At 35.9% G+C, this 18,805-nt stretch overlaps 1 protein-coding gene across 2 annotated transcripts in view; it reads right to left on the bottom strand.

Annotated features, from left to right (window-relative positions):
* The window catches only part of BLTP3B (bridge-like lipid transfer protein family member 3B), a 47,944-nt gene that overhangs the window by 13,406 nt on the left and 15,733 nt on the right, over positions 1-18,805 (bottom strand). For both annotated transcript variants that reach the window (XM_066319352.1, XM_066319353.1), the window contains exons 4-14: positions 17,461-17,552; positions 15,841-16,030; positions 12,750-12,890; positions 12,075-12,245; positions 10,630-10,810; positions 9,193-9,276; positions 6,900-7,082; positions 6,680-6,798; positions 4,745-4,886; positions 3,829-4,022; positions 369-1,861 (exon numbers count right to left, since the gene is read on the bottom strand). In XM_066319352.1, the coding sequence (XP_066175449.1) occupies positions 369-1,861; positions 3,829-4,022; positions 4,745-4,886; positions 6,680-6,798; positions 6,900-7,082; positions 9,193-9,276; positions 10,630-10,810; positions 12,075-12,245; positions 12,750-12,890; positions 15,841-16,030; positions 17,461-17,552 (2,990 nt within the window). The remainder of the gene's footprint in view (positions 1-368; positions 1,862-3,828; positions 4,023-4,744; positions 4,887-6,679; positions 6,799-6,899; positions 7,083-9,192; positions 9,277-10,629; positions 10,811-12,074; positions 12,246-12,749; positions 12,891-15,840; positions 16,031-17,460; positions 17,553-18,805) is intronic.

The following is an 18,805-nucleotide window of genomic DNA, read 5'->3' on the forward strand; positions in this document are numbered from 1 at the left end:
AAATCTAAATATTCAATAATCCTTTGATAAGAAAAAGAGGTAAATGTAGAAAAAATATACATTCATCTAGATATTTGTGTCAATACTTCCTAACATTTAAATTAAAGTAAATAGTTTTAATCAATTAACTAACACTTCATTTTAGCTTTCATTGAATGCTAGATACTGCATAACTTCTAACATGCTTTAAAAAGTTTCATCTGCTAGAACACAGAATCACAAAACAGCCTGAGTTGGAAGGATTATCAAGTCCAACTCCTAAGATATTCCCTTCCTGACTGCTAAAAGTACTAGAAGTCTGGGGCCAACAAGATTGCTAAGTATTTTCAAAGACTAGAAAAATTGATTTAGTATTATATCTTCTATACCTTGAAGAAGACTGGGATGCAAACATTTTAACTGAAGTCACTTTGTTGATTTCAAGCTCTTCAGACTCTAAGGCAGCTTCTGTTTCCAAGTCAGCGACTTGGTTAGGACAGCCTTCAGTTGTGCCTTCCTGTTCATTTAACTTATTTGAGAATATGTTTCTGTCATCCTCTTTATCAATGAAAAATTCAGTAGAATCTTCCCTCTTATTTAGATTGGATACTGAATCCCTAGGATTCAAACTACTTTTCTCACTTAGAGGTCCACAGACCTCTTCAGAATCACTTCTACTAAAAAGTCCACTGCTTCCTCCTTCACTTGTATCTCCCAAACCTTTATCTGACGCATCATCAGAAAATGACATTGCTTTCTGAAAATCTGTATTACTGTCTGATTTAAACAAAAGAGGATCTATTAAAATTCCTTTATTAACTTCAGCATTCAGAGGCTTGCAGTCATTTACGTAACTAAAATTAGCAATACCAGCTTCCACTATCTTACTATCAACTAATTTACTCTCTGAAGTAAGCGTTTCCCCATTTCCCACAGGAGAGAGTTGTGATGCCACAAGACTTCTTTCCTCCTCGACAGGAGATTTACAAGTGTTTCCCTGAGTCACTGGATGGAGCAGTAAGGCCACTTCTGTACTTTTCAGTAGGAGCCCAATGCAGACATCTGTTTGCTTTGCAGGTTTTCCCGTCACTGCCTCTACATCATTCCTTAAGTTTTCCAGGAGCAATACAAGAGATTCATGAAGAAACAGCAAAAAAATATACTGGTAGTGATTGATCTGCACTCTTACATGTTTTTGAACATGGACAAGAACATGCACATCTGCATCAGAGGAAGAGCTTTCAGAAAGCACTCCTGAAGTCTCAGACATTTGAATGCTGTTGGTCGAGGGCTCAGTCTCACTGCTGTAATACTCCTTTAGAAGTTTCTTACGTTGCAATCTATTAGAGAGATCACTAGATTCACTTTTTGGAATGTTCAAGGCTCTCTGATTATGGGACACCAGCTCTTTTTGTGACTTTGCAAATCTTATTGGCTGGCAAATCCAAAGTGAAAGCGGGAAAGAGTCCACAAAGCTTACTGGTCGGCCATTCCCACTTTTCGTTCCTTCGTAATCTATCCAAAACTGGGAAAAATGCATGGCCCAAACATCAGTTGCTGCAGATGTTTTTAATGCATATTTATTCAGTTCTGGAATGATATAACCTTTATAAACATCATGCATTTTGGTATCTTGTTCATGAGCATGTCTCTGGAAGATTGGATGTAAAAGATTGAAATTTTTGGGGGACTTAGGAAAAGTGGTGAAAGTTCTACTGAAAAATTCGGAGTCCTTGAAGTTCTGAAACAAAGCTTCTAGATCAGAGTGCCTGCAGTTTGGTGAGCATCTGGTATTTGTAGCAATCATCTCTGAACTTTGAATGGAAAGTGCACGAGGTTGATCTTTATGAATTTCGGGTTTGTTTTCAAATGGGATGATGATCTGCAAGGGAGAAATACATTTTTTCTAGTTAAAAATATGTAGATTAAGAGGGTATACAATTAAAGAAACAAAATAATAGCCATGAAAGCTGGTACAACGAAATATAATTACAGCTTTATGAGAAATCAAGTTCAGTGACACAGAACAGGGATAAGTCGGGCTCACAGACTATGATTTATATTCTCTACAATTTTTAGGAAGGATGCTGTAGCATCAATATTTGTACAAAAACATAAGGATCTCGGGCCTTTATTATCTGAAGGTCTTAAATTTAGTTTAGCTATATTAGGCTGAAGTGGCTTATTTCTTCAATGAAAGCAGCTAGGTGGAATGTTTCTCAAAGCATTTCCAAAATTTACAGCTTTGAAAAACGGAGAATTATAATTTGGAGTTCAATCTGGCATGTCAGATAGGGTTTTTCACCATACCAAGTGCATACCAAGTATTTTATTTCTGTGTTAAGATACAAGCAGTTAGGTGTGCTAATGCAGCTAATATTCTTAAAATGGCAGAATATAGATCAGATATTTTTGACAATTATCTGATAATCATAATACATTGGTTTCATCAGGAAAATAATAATACACTTCAACTCCAAAAGAACAACAAAATAGTTCAGCACACTGTATTTAACTCGCATATTTTTAGTGCACATTTTAAAGTAAACATATTTTATGCCAAATTCTGAAACTTAAATTGTTAATATGAACCTTGGCCACTCTAGTTTTGCTAATATCAGTGACACTGCCTTCTATCACAATACCTCTATTCTGAATCTAGAAAGTAGGAGTAAAATATCATCCCTAAAGACTCATAAAGATGGGGTAATGAAGCTTCTTCGTTTAAATACGAGGACTCAGAAAAAAATAACCAAATAAAATAATCAGCTAAATTATTTGTAAACATCAGTTCATTATTTGCTAGAATAAAAATAATGCTGTTAATACAGAGGTAACATAATTAATATGAATCAAGGCTTGAGGGATGTAAGAATACTTTTATCCTCTTGTAGTTTAGTAGGCTATTCACACATAGTAATTCAATACCAGATCAATCTATATTTGCAATTTCCAGTTGTTTGCTCTTAGTAACAGTTTTTATTCAGTACAAACCATGTCCTTGTAAAGTTCCATTAAGAATGTAGCAAGAGCTTAGAAAGACAACCATCTCTCCATATTCTGACTTTTTAGAACTCTTGAAACCTCTCCTGTGCACACCACTGAAAAGACTCACTTTGTTCACTTCTGAACCTTGGAAACCATGAAATGCCCAATGCAAACAGGATGGGTGTGAAATTTATCTGCTCAATAATCCTTTTTTTACAAAGAAGGAGAAGACAAGGGAAGCGAAAATTTGATGTTCAGCTGCATTAACAAGCACTACTGCTCTGGAATAAGCATACAGAAAACTCATATATTTGAACTACACCAACAGCCAGCATGAAACAGAAAACTATGAGAATGGGTTTTGGTGAAGGAAATAAACCTTCAGATGAACTGTTTTCTTTAGTCTAGGGCATTCACCAACAAGACAAAAGAGTTTTGATATAATACAACCAGAGGAACAAGGGAGGCCCTTGCATTAATACAGAGTACAAATACTAATTTTTCACTACTTATTTTTACTTTAGTGCTCAATTTCTTTTTAGTTCTGCTATGTCAAGTTCACTGACCACAGGGAAATAATTTGTTAGCACTCCCACTCAAATCTTCAATACAAAACCAAAATACCCAAATACCCAAACCAAAATACCAGGACACAGATGAAAGAGTACAGAAAACAAGAAATCTGTCTTCAAACAATCATATTCTGCGGAGTTTTTAATAGAAGCGTTTCTTCATTCATTTAGGTATTTGTAAGAGAATAACAGAAGAAACAGTCTTCCAAGGAATCACAAAACCCCTACTCAACGCTGAGAATAAGCTTCTGTCATCCTATTTATCAATTAAAAATTGATAAAAGCGTACCTTTAACATTAGTCCATCCACTCTCACATCAACATGTTCATCTGATTTTGAATTGTCATTTAACTTGTACATGGCCATGAACTGAGTAAGACTCTGTTTCAAATCTAACACAAACTGGTTTAGCCAAAGAATACTTCTCTGATCCAGGGTGAATTGTAAAGCATTCAGCTGTCCATACAAATTTGAACATGGAACTAAAAGAGAAAAGGAAAAGAAACCATGAGAGTAAGTAAAATGTTTATGGGTTGGGTTTTCTTTGGTTTTTAAACTATTGCAAATTTGTATTTTCAAGAGCATTTTCATCAAAGAAGAGAACTGATCCTTTCGTTTCAAGGAAGAATTAATTATTAGGGGATACCTGAAGAGAAACTTTGTTCTCTCACTCCAAGACAGTAACTAAATGTTTGAGTGTAAAAAAAACTAAGAACAGAATTAAGTCTGAAGAAATGGAGAGAGTATTCTCATTACAGAGGAAGGGCACGACGAAAGAAATTTGCTGTCCTCAAGTTCCATTCCCAAGATATCCACTAACATTTGTGTATATAAAACAAGGCCAGTCACAGAACACATTCCTACAAATAACTCCAGCAGCTCTTTGTTGCATTTTAGGTATTACTGCAATAGTTTGAGTGCTTTTATCTAGTCGGAGAGTGAAATTGCAGAAACAGTATGTGGATGTTGGAGAATGAATAATTCATGTGCCAGTAAAAATGCTGCAAGTGTTTTCAGACTGAAAACTCATGTTTTTTAAAAATAGTATTAATAGGAGTTTGCCAGGAGCAAGCACTGTGGAAATGGAGCAGTCTTGTGCTCTTATCCATTTTAGAAAGCCGTTACCTATTTTTGAGGTTTAAGCTTCACAAAGGTCAAAGAACACACAAAATTTATGCTTCAGTATTAAAAAAAAAAATCTTACTAGGAAAGTCCTTTCCATCTGGGTAGTAATATTCAGTGAATTCAATATGAATAGCTGGCATTTCTGGTGGAAGATAAAGTGCCTTTTTATTGCAAGAGATCAGAGCTTTAGGGGAAGAACGACACTGGTCTGCTGTTGAAACCTGTAAATGATAAACGATTATTTCATTGACACATTACATTTTTATGAATGATTAAGCACCTGTAGTTGCATGGTACTGTCCCTAGTAAGGTAAAATTCCACTGCTCTTGGGTACAGGCCCCCAAACAACACAACACAAAGTACAACACAAAGTGCTAACAAACAGCGACAAACACTTAACTGCCTTGTAGCCGAAATGACTTGCATAGAAAACTTCACAAGAAAACTGTTTTAAAGGTTCCAGATCCCCTTCCTTCATAGGAGGCAAGAGGCAGCAGGTCACTTTCAAAGGTGTTCAGCAGAAGCCTAGAATGATCTGATTTTTTATTGCAAATACTACAGCTCCTGTTTAAGCATTTATGCTTGAATGGAATGTATTTCCATAGTGTGATCAAGATAAGGGATAGATAAGCTAGATAAGTTTATTACACATGCTAGGTAGCTCTTGTATTGTCTTAAGATCAAATTCAGTACACAAGTCAATTCTCAAACTGTGAAGCAGTTACTTGTGAAGCAAGGTGTTCAGCATGCACCTGGCAGAGATGTGTATGCTTGGATAAGCCTAAAGGTCTGCTTCACAGGAGAATCAAGATTACTGTGAAACAGTAATCTCCATTCCTGTTACTTCAGAATGTAATTTATGAAACAAGTAAGAAATCAACATTTGATATATATTTGACCTTAAATTTCAATGAATGTGTCCTAGTTTAAAAAGTATGTTGCCAAAACAAAGCTTTTCCATTCAACAGTTAGTAGGTCAAACCGCTAGTTTAAAATTACCCAATGTATTCATATTGAATATATGATAAGGTTTACTAGAATGAGTTTCACTGGAAATAATGAATACATGACCTTTATAAGACCTCTATTAAGCTGTTTTCAAGAGAGAAACATATCTGCATTAACACACACAAAAATTCAAGTAAAATGATCTATGTAGAAAAATAGCTTTTAGGAAATTGTATAGAAATAATGACAGTTTAAAAACTAAAAACTAAAATGTGTTTGTGTAGAAAGGAGGAGACAAGAGCAGAAGGCAAATGGAAACATGAACAGTACAAAACAATAGTATAAAACCACTTCAGATCCAGATGAAGGCTCCCCAGCAGCACTCTGCAATCTCCCACAACACCCGAAGTGATATGGCAGAACAGTCGTGGAAATTGGAAAAAGAACAAGAAGAAATCACAATGACAAAGGACACACACTAAACATTTCTGTTAGGACCTGAACCTCAGAGTAGATCCCCCCATATCAGTACCATGGAGACACACTCCAGCCTAATAGAGACACACTCCTCTATTTCATTTGCCTCAGAACAGTCAATCTGGACCACAACCAGCAACTAAAACTACTCATTCTAACAAAGGAGAGGGGTATAGAAATGGTAAAAGTGTCTGCTCAAAATATCACTGGAGAGGGAGTGGCTGGAAAAAGATTTTAAACACTTAATAAAACCTCTTAACATTCTTTAATGCACTTTAAAAATATAACAGTAAGAAAAGCATGATATATAAAACCACATATTAAAATACTGGGCACGTAACATAGTACAATGAAAAGATTAAATTTGAATGCCAAATTTGTAATTCAGAGAGCAATAGAACTTGGTCTAACACATAATTGTGATAGGATCACAATTTTAACAAAGTGGAAGCAGGTCCATAAAGATGTAATCCAATAATGAAGGAAAAGACAAATTAATTTCAACGGGCTTCATACTGTCCCTTACAAACCACAGTCATACAGTCAAGGGTGGAGTCGCTCCAGTTTTACTAACTTAAAGAAATGTACCTGATAAATATTGAAATCTGCAAGTCTAACCACAATAGGACTAGACATCAGTTTGCCCTTTGGTTGTTGAGAAGATACAGAGGAAGCCCTAGATGTTCCTTTCGGTATCTGTTCCTTGCCTGTAAGAAAGAATAGTGATGGAATCATTGAAAAGAACAGTCTTTTTTTCACAGTTTTAATACTTCATGGAAGCAGAAATTTAGTGATGTAAACAAAATACCTGTTTGTAGGTTCTGAGGAGATACAGCAGGTGGTGATTTAGGAGGAGAATCTATGACCTGATCCTTCACAGCTTGCTTAAGCAATTCAACATTGTTTTTGAATTCATTTAATAATTCTTTGGCCCATCCACTTCTGGTTTTAGTGGCATCACTATAATGCATCCAGTGATCACAGCTGTCTCCTGCAAATAAGAGAAATGGGGAAAATATTAGCTCATTTGAAATTTTGCTTTTAACAGGATAACAAGTTTCCACGATTTCACAAGTATTCTTCGAACTATAAGCTCATTGCATGCTGTAATTATAGAACAACAGCAGTCATATGAGATATTAAAACAGAAGTTATATACTGAACAAATCAAATCTCAGCACTTCACAAAATCACTCAGAATATAGCATTACCAGCTGCCTTATAACACCACTAACACTCAAAACATCATTGAGTATTTTCAGTTCAGAGAAATCTTATGACACATTAATGTCATATGTGAGAACATGCAAAAAAATGTTCAATTGAAAAAAAAAAAAAGTGAGAGCAAGTATTATGTTCTCATGCTCACTTTTTCCAAGCTTATCTTTCCTGCCAGAACTGTGTCCTAAGACGTTCCTGGTCCCTTTCCAGAAATGTATTCTTTTTGTCTTGGTTCTCTAGCACCTTTATGGCACACAAACAACAAGGTAAGTTCAAGAAGTGCTGCAGCACACACAGCCTTAAAAATCAATCCCACTGGAAATCCTTTCACTCCTGTTTTCAATTCCAACATGTTTCTGTTGGTCAAGCACTCAAACCTCTGAAAGAAGTCGCAATATCTTCAAGTAGTCCCTGTAAAGACATTCTACTAACCTCTTCAATAACAAGGATGCAATAACAAGTAACTTCTATCAGTTGGTACATTACTCTTTAAATACTACCATGTGAAAATTTACTTTATTTGGGACTTAATGAGTTTTTAGATACTTATACTGGAGATGAACAAATATGTTTGCTATTAAAATAGGAAAATTATTTTGGGAAAAAATGCGATTTCAGGTCTAAATGCAAATATTGCAGCATTAAAGAAATTTTTAGGGTGGGGCCTAACACAAGAGATGACATTTTTTCCCACCGTTCTTCCTAAGTTATCTTTCTCTGTTATTTATATTTTTATAGCTAAGGAAGAAGACAAAGGAACAGGGAGGAAACCAGAAAGAGAACAAAAGGACAAAGATGCATTAGACTAAAGCCCATGAAACTGGAATTCTCACAAAAAAAAGTGCTAACATGGGGTTCCTCCAAGCACACGCAACAGACTCTGAAGGACCTACAGGACTTTGTTAGCAACACCATAGGGAAAGCTCTAACACCCCTTCTGGGAAGTCAGTTTGGGCAGCTGCCTCTCTGAAGTGCATGAACACTAACATAAGCAGCATCATGTGGGAGCAGTGCAACAACACCCCTGTATGCAGTTGCATGGCCGTGATCTCATTAGGATCACAGACACGTGGTGAGACAGCACGCACAACTGAAATGCTCCAAGGGATGAACACGGGCTTTTGGGGAGCAGGAGAGGGCATGTAGGGCAGGACCAGTGAGAAAGATGGAGCTCAGTCTTGCGATGGATGATCAGCCAAGTGAGTGTTTACAGGTTTGGACTAGAGGACAGACCAGCATGGATGATGATGTGGATTTCTGCTCCAGATCATCTGATTAAGATGATCAAACCCTTTTTCTTGTCACACACTTTGTAAAGTATCCTCTTTTTAATTTTTCAGATTTCTACTAGAAATTATTTATGAGAAATGTTTTACTTGTAAAAAACACTTCTTTGGAAGTTGCTAACATTTTTTTAATAACATTTCTTAACAAAAGGCTACACAATTGAATCACAACACACGGAGATTCCTGTTTAGCAAAATAACTTTAAAAGCAAAACACTGATTGGAAATGGATATAAAGTGATAGATTTCTATATAGGAAACAAATCTAACAGATTGATTCTTGAAAATATCCAATATGCAATTACTGCCTTCCTCTGTCAATACAAAATTCTCTTCATCTTAGAAACGTGCAAACAGTGTTTTGTTGACAAAACAGTGAAAAGCATTTAGTCTAAAACAGCTCATTTGCGGAAATTAAACTGGTTCCCAAGTTGTTACCCTTCTTGTCTTTGCATATGGAAGGAAGTAAAAAGGTGCATTTCAAATGGTTTGAGTACAATTATCCAAGCTGTATAAATGTACACACAATTGTTTTTAGCATTCAAGGAAGATAGTTACAGTCACAGGTAATTCATAAAATTCTCACTTTCATACCTGCTTTGTGAAATGGATAATAGTCCACTGTTAAATAGCTGAAGGAAAGCTGCATGGCCCCTCCTGTAACACGTCTGTTTGGGTCTGTAAAACAAAACAGTGCCTGGCTCTGTGGACATTGCATTTAGCATGTTAGGTCTCATGTTTTTGTAATCTTTTAAACACCTAACAGCTACTACTTTCTTTCCTTTACTGTCTCTCCTTACAAGCTCATTATCTTCCCTCGAAATTTTCATTCAGATAGTCTTCACTGGTTTCTAAAGATCAGCCTGCAGAATTCTATACTCAATCACTATTTATAAATTGCATACTGTTTTCAATGCTATTAAAAAGACAACACTCTGAAAACATATTACTGCAGTTTTTCTGAAACAAACGTTTTACACTGAATTTATGATTATGATCAGTCTTTGAAGTCAACATTTACTTTCAAGAATACTATATAATATAATTTTATTTAACAAATATTGCAGTAAAGGGGTCTTCTGGGAATCTTCTCTTCTGACTTTTTCCACAGCTGAATTTAAACTTCCTGGCCAAAACAAATAAAAAGATCTCACTAGGAGTGATAAATTCCAACTGCCATAGATACACTGCATGTAAGGAAATACATCTCTAGCCAGTGAACCTCGAGCAGAGCTCTGCTGCTCTGAAAGTGTCCTCCCTATTCAAGGAAAGGCATTTGATAAACCCTGTGTTTTTCATACTCTTCTTCAGCAGACCTTGTATGTTTCCATAAATTTTTCAGTGACTAGCCAGCTTCTTGGATAGACACTAATATCTCACTCTCCTATGATCACCTCTAAAAGGCATGAAAAAAGTGCCCTGATTTGTCTCCGTTTTTTTTCTAGATTCTAGATGTGACTGCAGGCTTTTGTTAGAAAGAAGCAGTAGAAGATTTACACACAAAATTTCAAGGTCACAGGACACTTGCTCCATTCTTTCCATGTGCTGACCATACCAAGTTGTCTACATTAGTAACACAAAGAAGACTGCTCTTTTATTACTCTGTATTTATAGGAATATTAAAGAAGCAGATTGTATGGTGACTCCTTCAAACCACAAAAATGTTGCCACTGCATTCCTCATAACCTAGTTAACTTATAAAAGAAAGAAATCCAGCAGTAACAATCAGACTGATAGAATCACTTCCTAGAAACAGAAAAGGCACACAAGGTACTAGCACTCTTAAGTTTTGCACTTATTCTAAAGTAATTATATTTAATAATGAAATATTGTTCTAACAGAGCCACCTAAATAGTTTTACATGAGTCCACACACACTGGAGACAATTCTAATTATTCCTCTGAACTAATTATTCCTCTGACTAAAGTCTCTTGATTTTATTGTATTACTATTGTCTCGTTGTTTTATTCCCCAAAACATCTCCCCTAAAGATGATTATGATTCACATACATCTTACTCTAAAAAAATTACCTTTTTCTTTAGAATGGATATCATCACATATATGTAGGTCCAAGTGGGAAATTACTAAGTGATACGAAGTTTCCTTAACATCAAAATCATTAAACAATTTTACTATTGCATCGTTTTGATCAGGTGCTGCTGTTGTCTGGTGCGCTTTCACCTGCTGGGAGCTGGGTGCAGGGACGGAGCTCTGAAAAAAACATTTAGTCAATCACATCAATTTATAATGTTTATTGTCTCTTTCAGTAAGTATCCATCTATTTACACAAAACAGGCATTTGAAACAAGGAAAAATCTGCACAACATGCATTTCCCCTTGGAATCATTACTGAGATTTAAGTGTACTGTTTCAGCATAAAGCTAAGCTGAGCTAATGGATGTGTGTGTTGTACTGCGGTGTCAGTGCATCCCCCATTCCTCACACTTCCTTACGCTCCTGTCACTTGCAGCACCGGTATTTTTCTAACTTTTGTTGCAAGCCGTTCAGGGAACTAAACCAACAGTGGGCTCCTTTCTGCTAATTTAGCTCCTCAAGGTACATAATGAGTTTGCCAATGGCAGACAACAGGTGAGTTGCAAGTACAGGGCACTGAAGAATCAGAACCTCCCTGCTCAAGAGCAGGTAATCATTAGAGTGCAGCAGCTAAACCTTCACACGTCAGCATAAGGCATCAGGGCCAGCACAAAAACTGAACTCTCTGTTCCAGTACACTGGCTTTACTCTAAGAGATTCTCTACAACTGACTATGCTCAGTAATCAATCATGTTTTATTTTATAGCACTTATCTTCTATCAGTGTACTTCTCCTGCTTCTTCACAGACAAGAAGAGTTGCCTCCCCTCAACATCCACAAAGCCCAGTTGCCCTAGCCTGCTCTATGTGCTGAAAAACACCAAGATTTACATGCAGCATCAACAGCACAGATATGCCAGCAGAAATATATTTACAGCAGAATTGGTTTTCATAATATACTCCAACAAGAGCTGCATGAAGGTAAGCTCTTAATAAAAGCTAATTTTTTACTACCATGAGAACAAACTGGACAAGCACTTTCAATTATTATAGTAAGCCTATCTACCCCCACATCAAGGTTACCTTAAAGTGTCTTAAATTATTTAAAATCATAACCAGAAAGTATTTGGAGACCAAATTTACTAAATAGTCAATAAAGAGTTAAGCAAATACAGAAGCCTTAACACTCTGTAGATGGATAAAGAAATTTAACTTCTTTTATTTTCTGCAGTTAACATCAGTACACAAAATCTTGCAAAGTAAAGACTATTTAAAACTACAATTCATTCCCAGTGTAATTTAAGATATACAGCTGAATGAAAATGAGTAACTGAACATTCCTGAAATAAACTGAAAACTAACTACAACTAACACAACTAACCACACTGTGTTGTATTGTAGAACACCTGATAATGACACAGTGAGACAATCAATCCTCATACCTGGGCTGTTTCGGAAGCCAAGCTTTTCCTCTGTTCTGCTGATTTCTCTATGGCTTCACTAAGAGATTTGGCATACTGCACCATGGCTTTCAATTGCGAATCAGTCAAAACCCACAGCAAATCATCCAGAATCAGAACTAGTTTGGATGCCACAACATTACAATCTTTTAACTGTAAAATAAAAATTTAAAGTTGAACTAAGGACTTATATTTCTTATATTAAATACACGGCATAAAGAAAAGCTGCATGCAAAAAGCAATAACAAACATTTTTATTTTAAATTTTATTCCTCTCATTAACTAAGAGGTACCTAAGACACAGTATATTTCTGCTTCACTCTATGTATTTGGCATGCACCAGATATTAAACTCCTGTATTTTTCTACATGTAAGTACTGTAACTATTACCTGAATCCAGAGAGATAAAACAACAAGCATCATCATAAACAAAGCTCTGCAGATCAAGCCATTTTATTAATAGGACCTGTGTAAGGTATTAATCTTCAAAATCTGTAGTATTTCTTGTAAACAGTTACATGTTACTATAAATTTAGTTCAGGGAATTCAACATTGCTTATGGCCTAAATTTAAAATCTTTGCTATGTGCATGTATGCATTAAGAGCATGAGTTACAAATTAAAAAATAAAGTAAGACATCAAACTTTTCAAGTTTACCCTTCTTTTAAGTGTGACCCTTATTTTTGATTGGTTAGTAATCAGTCGAACTGGAGCACTCATAATTTCATGCTTAGAACTCTGGATTGCATCAGCTTCTATTCTGATCATCTGCCAGTTGATTTCTTTAAAAGTCAAAACCTTTAAAGACAGAAAAAAAGAGAAAAACACCTTGATGCAATATGACAGTTAGCTGCACCAAACCATGGTGCATGTATATGTATATATCTGTACATATGTACACACAAACTCACATGAGCCATACAAACAGAACAAATACAATTCACTTTTTATTCCACCTAAAGATGTCAGGAAACCCTCACCCTGCTTGTCACAGAAACATTAAGCTACTTCTAAGCAGGCTGAGGTAACAAGCAGCATTTAAAATATTCAGAAGAAAATAAAGTCACAATTATTGCATACTAGTCTGCTTTTGGGAGAGGAAAAAATTATTGTGTAGTTTAGTTTCAAAATGTTAAATAAGAAAAGAGTAGGGAGAGAAGCAAAACTACAGGATAGGAGAGGGGTTTTTGGAGTGTTTTATTTCAATAAAACATAAAGTTAATCATTGACCACACAACATGCCATGTAGACCCCCCAAGCTTTGAATCCACTACATGGATTTCTAGAAGACACCGCAAGTGAATGTCAGAAAAACAATGACAGAAAAGCATCTGGAGATACAAGAGTACAGCTGGACACTGAAAATCAAATATGGGAAAATGAGTGATTGCCCAGCAGGAGCATCATGGAGAACGTCAAATGAGCAGGACATCAATAGGGAAAAACAATCATTCTAGTTTACCTAAAACTCCTTCCTACATGATTTGGATGATAGGATCAAGTTCGCCCAGTAAGTTCACAGACAACACTAAACTGGGAAAGTGTTGATCTGCTGGAGGGTAGGAAGGTGCTGAAGAGGGATCTGGACAGTATGTATTGATGGGCCAAGGGAAATTTTATGATGTTCAACAAGCCCAGGTGCCAGGTCCTGCACTTGGATCCCAACAACCGCAGGCAGCACCACAGGCTGGGGGCACAGTGACTGTTCAGTTCTCGGCCCCTCACTTCAGCACAGACATGGAGGTGGCTGGAGTGTGTCCAGAGAAGATGAAGGGTCTGGAGCACAAGCCTTTTGAGGAGTATCTGAGTGAAACAGGTGTGCTCAGCCTGGAGTAAAGGAGGCTCAGAAGTGGCATTATTGCTCTCTACAACTGCCTGAAGGGTGATTGCTGAATGCTGGCAGTTGGCCTCTTCTCCCAGGCAGGAGACAAGACTAGCAACAGGACAAGAGGAAATGGCCTCAAGCTGCACCAGGGGAGGTTAATGTAGGGGCATGAGGAAGAATTTCTACAGTAGAAGGGTAGTTAAGCACTGGAATGGACTGCCTAAGGAGAGTCACCATCCCTGGAGAGTTTCAAGAAATGACTGGACGTTGCACGTAGTGCTATGCATTAGTGGGCATGGTGACATATAGTCAAAAGTCAGACTTTTAAGATCTTGCAGGTCTTTTCCAACATTAATGATTCCATGATTCTATGATTACTCTCTGAAGAAACAAGGCTCAGCCATGAGTAAAGGGCAAAACAGAAGAATTTGTTTGGTATGTTTCTTACTCTTCACGTGGCATTCTGCTCTTGTCAATTTGAAAACCTTACAGCATATGTCCTGAGAACATACACAGAGACTTAAGTAAAACATACCCAGGGTGTCTGGAAAGAAGGTACACTCTGTCAGGTGAGCAAGATGGAAAATGCAGTGCAAAGCATCCTGAAACACTATTTACAGAAAAGCAGAGTACCTATCCTCCTCATACAGGAGATACAGTGTGATCGAAAGCTTCTAGAACTATTCTAAGGAGATTACTTATTATATTAAGAATGTAGCTACAGTGCAAAGCTAAATGGTTATGCCCTAAATATATGGTTCAGCACATGTTATCTTCAAAGGACTGGTTTTGTGCAATTTTCATGCAATTTGCTGCTAACAAATCATTCACTGTATTTTCTAGAAATTAGTTTCTGGTATTAATTTCACTAAAAGGAACACTCTCCCAAGGAAAGCTCTGTTGTGTACAGGACTATTCAGAATCAAATTCTTCCTAAAACCCACAAAATCAAAAACTCAGCCAATACAAAACTCCATCTAGTCAAACTTTAATTCTTCCCATTCAGATTTCATTCATATGGGAGTATAAGCATACAGACAAGCTGCAGGAAAGGAAAACTGTCAGAAAAAGTTTTCAACTTCTTAATTTTGTGATTTTTAACTGATATTTTCTCAGGGTTTCTTTCCCTACCTAAAAATTAACTACAAGACTCCTTAACTCTGGAGGAAACTGGCAAGATTTATGATGCTAAAATAAGTCTTCTTGAAAACAATATTTACAATCAACCTTGTACTCAGTATACATTTAACTCTGGTTAGCTGGGAGAAGGCAAATGAATGGTGTACATCAAACTAGCACTACCATGTGCTATTTTCCAGGACAGCAGAAATACACACTTTACTGCTATTACTTTTTTATATATACATATGATTTAAGTATTCCAAGAAGATAATTGCTCAAGAAGTTAACAAAATTTCATTTAAAACTGCTTTAGAAAAAGAAATTCCTTATCTGGCAAACCCTCACAAGCAAATAAATAACCAATTAAAACTTTGAAAATATAATTCTTGTTGTTTTTGTTATTTTTATTACTACTACTACTAATGACAACAACAATAACAAAACCAGCACAACTTCTTATTCTTCGTATTTAATATACTGTTCTTTGTTCTTTCAGTACTCTTCAAGTCTGGTTCAGTTTGCATTTTAGAATAGTCACCCACTTGGAGAACATAGGAGGGAAACTATACACCTGCTTGCCCTGGTCTTTGTTCTTGCCTCAGCATCCACATTGGCCATTTGATCTGACTCACATCCATCATTTTTACATAACTGTGCTCCTAGAGGACAACTGAAATTACTGAGCACAGAATGTCTCCACTCCCAGTAATGGCATGTTCTCTACCCTGTAAAAGGATGCAATTCAACTTCCTCCTTCACCACAAAAACAAGGGAAAAAAGTTAGTAAAAGGTATTATTTACCTCTCCACGTTGAGCTTCTTGTATTCTGGTAAATCTAAGGTCAGCATGTTCCCAGTTTGCATTAACACTATATATTCTCAGCTGGGAAAGTTCAAATGAAGCATTAAAGGCTTTTGCACCAATCCTTATTATAATGGAGTTCACAGAAACTGAAATGCCTTCTACCACTTTTTCAGCAAAGCCATATTCACTAAAAAGTGAAATGCCAACACATTAAATATAAACCAAGTGAAAATGCACAGGTGAAATAAATCATGAAACAGACGTTAAAATAGATGAAGTTACTAATGTATTCTACAGTTAGCAACTTTTGCTCAAAATACTTGATGTAGTTTACAATAATTTTCACTCTATGATCCTCATCTCTACATAGTTAAAGAACATGTATTTGACCAAGATCAATCTACATAAATTATAACAGTTAATGCAATCCTTCCTTGTTAAATTGTATGGATGTACATATTATATGCTATTATACATACATAAAAAAAGCAGTCTACATCATTATGCAGAAAGCTTACTCTACTTTATGCATACATAAGGAGTAATTCATGTAAAATTAATTACTTGATAATTCCAATCTGGTTAGTATTTATGCCTATAAGCCAAATTATTTTGTCCATTAAAAACAGTAACTTCCAGATATTCAAAATAGTATGAAGTATTTGCTTTATTTCATTCTATAAAGGCATCCTAAATGGGGGTTACACTTCTACAACAAATCAACATGCATTCCAGTATTTCAAAACATTAAGCTGTTGCAAAAAGTTTTTAAATAAAAATTTTATATGTTCTGAATGTTTTTTATTAGTGTATGGAAGATTGACTATTAAGTATTATTTTAACATCTAAAAAAATCCACCTTTTTGTTTTCTTGGCTTTTTTCCTGCTTGTTTAAAAAAACCCAAAAACTTCTGTGGTTTGTCATTCCTTTATGGGAGTGGTTTTCAAGCTCTACCTTAGGAGCCAGAGAGGCCCATGGACTACTTGTACACATTGCACAGAAGTAATAACAAGAGAAAAAAATTGTATCATCAAATTTATTTCTCTGTATATAAGTCCCTGTGATCACAGAAAAATGTTTTGAGTCCATGTAAAAGCAATGACTGGGGTGTGGAGAGATACAAATCACTGATGTAATGTTGTACTGTTCTACCAAATTGCTCAACTTTTGGGCTACACAGTGTGCATGAAATCTCTCTGTAAGAATCAGCTGACACAATTAAGGACATAGAACTTTAAACTTTGTAGACAAAACAAATAAAAAAGAAAAATTTTTAAAACCCACATGAACAGTATACGCATTTTCCAAAAAGGATGAAGGCAAGATATCATTAATTTAAAAAGAACTTAATATCAATTAAGCTCAGTAAGTATCTGACATAGCAGTTGCACCCCTATGAAATTGACCTTGCAAGCTCCATAGCTAGTTCACGTTCTCTCCAGGCTTGGGTATTGATAGCTCCATTATCACTACACTACTTCACACACAAGCAATAAAATAAAATTTTGGAGGCGATAGGAATGGCAACCCTATATACTTCTGAAAATTTGCAGTTGATCTGTATTATATAATTCCAAACCTTTTTTGACCAATTACATGTAAGTACCATGACTGACCTCTGCCCGGATGCAGTTGCTATAGGAGAGGGTCCGTTGGGGGCACGTGGCTCTTCACATGTGCTCATTTCCATTATAACTTTATCCAAGGACTTGAGAAAACAAAAGAAAAAAAAAAAGAAAAAAAAGAAAAAAAAAAAAGAAAAATATTGGAGACCTTAGAAGTAACAAAGTAAATAGATGACATAAAAAGAACAAAAAACCAAATAAAAAAGGTGACTTGAGAACTTTTTCTGAAATATATATATAAAACATTTCCTACCATGTCAATTTTTCCATAAACTTTTTTAACACACTAGAATTATCTTGTTTTAACTTTTTCCCTTTTTTTTTAATTGTGTGAGTTCTAATGCATATCCTCAGTCAAATACTGTATCATGAAATTCTTGGTCCCTGAATATCATTTATTCAACACATAAATTTTCAAAAATTGCAGTTCAAAATGGACGTGATTTAATGTACAGTTACCTGAATTTTCCTTCTATATGGCTATTCTTTCAATGAAATACTTAATACAAGCTGATTCAAAGCATGGGAATTAAGACTTTTTTCCCTGTCTAATTCTAACTTTCTACCACCATTTCTGAATTCTCCCATTTATGCTCTTAGGCCAAACAAACACCCAAACCCCCTTTGTCCTCAGTTTTAAGTTTTTCATGATTCAACCTGCCTTAGCTATTAGATTATTATATTGTGTTAATCATGCCTGTTGTCATAATCTGCTTGTTCCACATTTTTCTGTGCTACTCTTATCCATGAAAACCTGACTACAACCAAAACTGTTTAGTCTGGATTTATTTATACTTCACTGTATTTTGATGCTTAAAGGGGAGCAATACCTGGTAACAGAAAATTTGGACATTTAAAAATTATTTTTTAGCTGTCTCAATGATTATCTTGCCTTGAAAATAACAGAGGGGGAAAAAAACCCCAAGAAAAACCCAATCCCTTCGTTTGAGGATGGTGGGGGGAAGCCAAGATTTCTCCTCGTTATCCTAGCAGTTTTGGATGTTTGACCACTCTTTTAAGAATTCCCTTTACTACATGACCAGCGCACAGAACAGTAGTAGGACAGTGATTCCAAGAGATTGTACAACATAAAAAAGAAGTAACGAAAGATGGATCTGGATGCAGATCTATGTCTTTTCTCACTAGCAACTACTGTTCTTAGATAGAGTGAAAACGGCTGCAGTTTATCCTTGGGGCCCAAAATCACTCCTCAAAACTATCTTGTTTATCATATAAAACCAGAACTGGGTGAACAAAGATAACAGTATGTGCCACAGTGTTAAAAGACTGATTCTCACAAAGGGCACCTTAGCTCAGCGAAAGGCCGTTTGGCTAG

The sequence above is a fragment of the Sylvia atricapilla genome, chromosome 5 (assembly GCF_009819655.1).
Source record: "Sylvia atricapilla isolate bSylAtr1 chromosome 5, bSylAtr1.pri, whole genome shotgun sequence".
NCBI classification, from domain to species: domain Eukaryota; kingdom Metazoa; phylum Chordata; class Aves; order Passeriformes; family Sylviidae; genus Sylvia; species Sylvia atricapilla.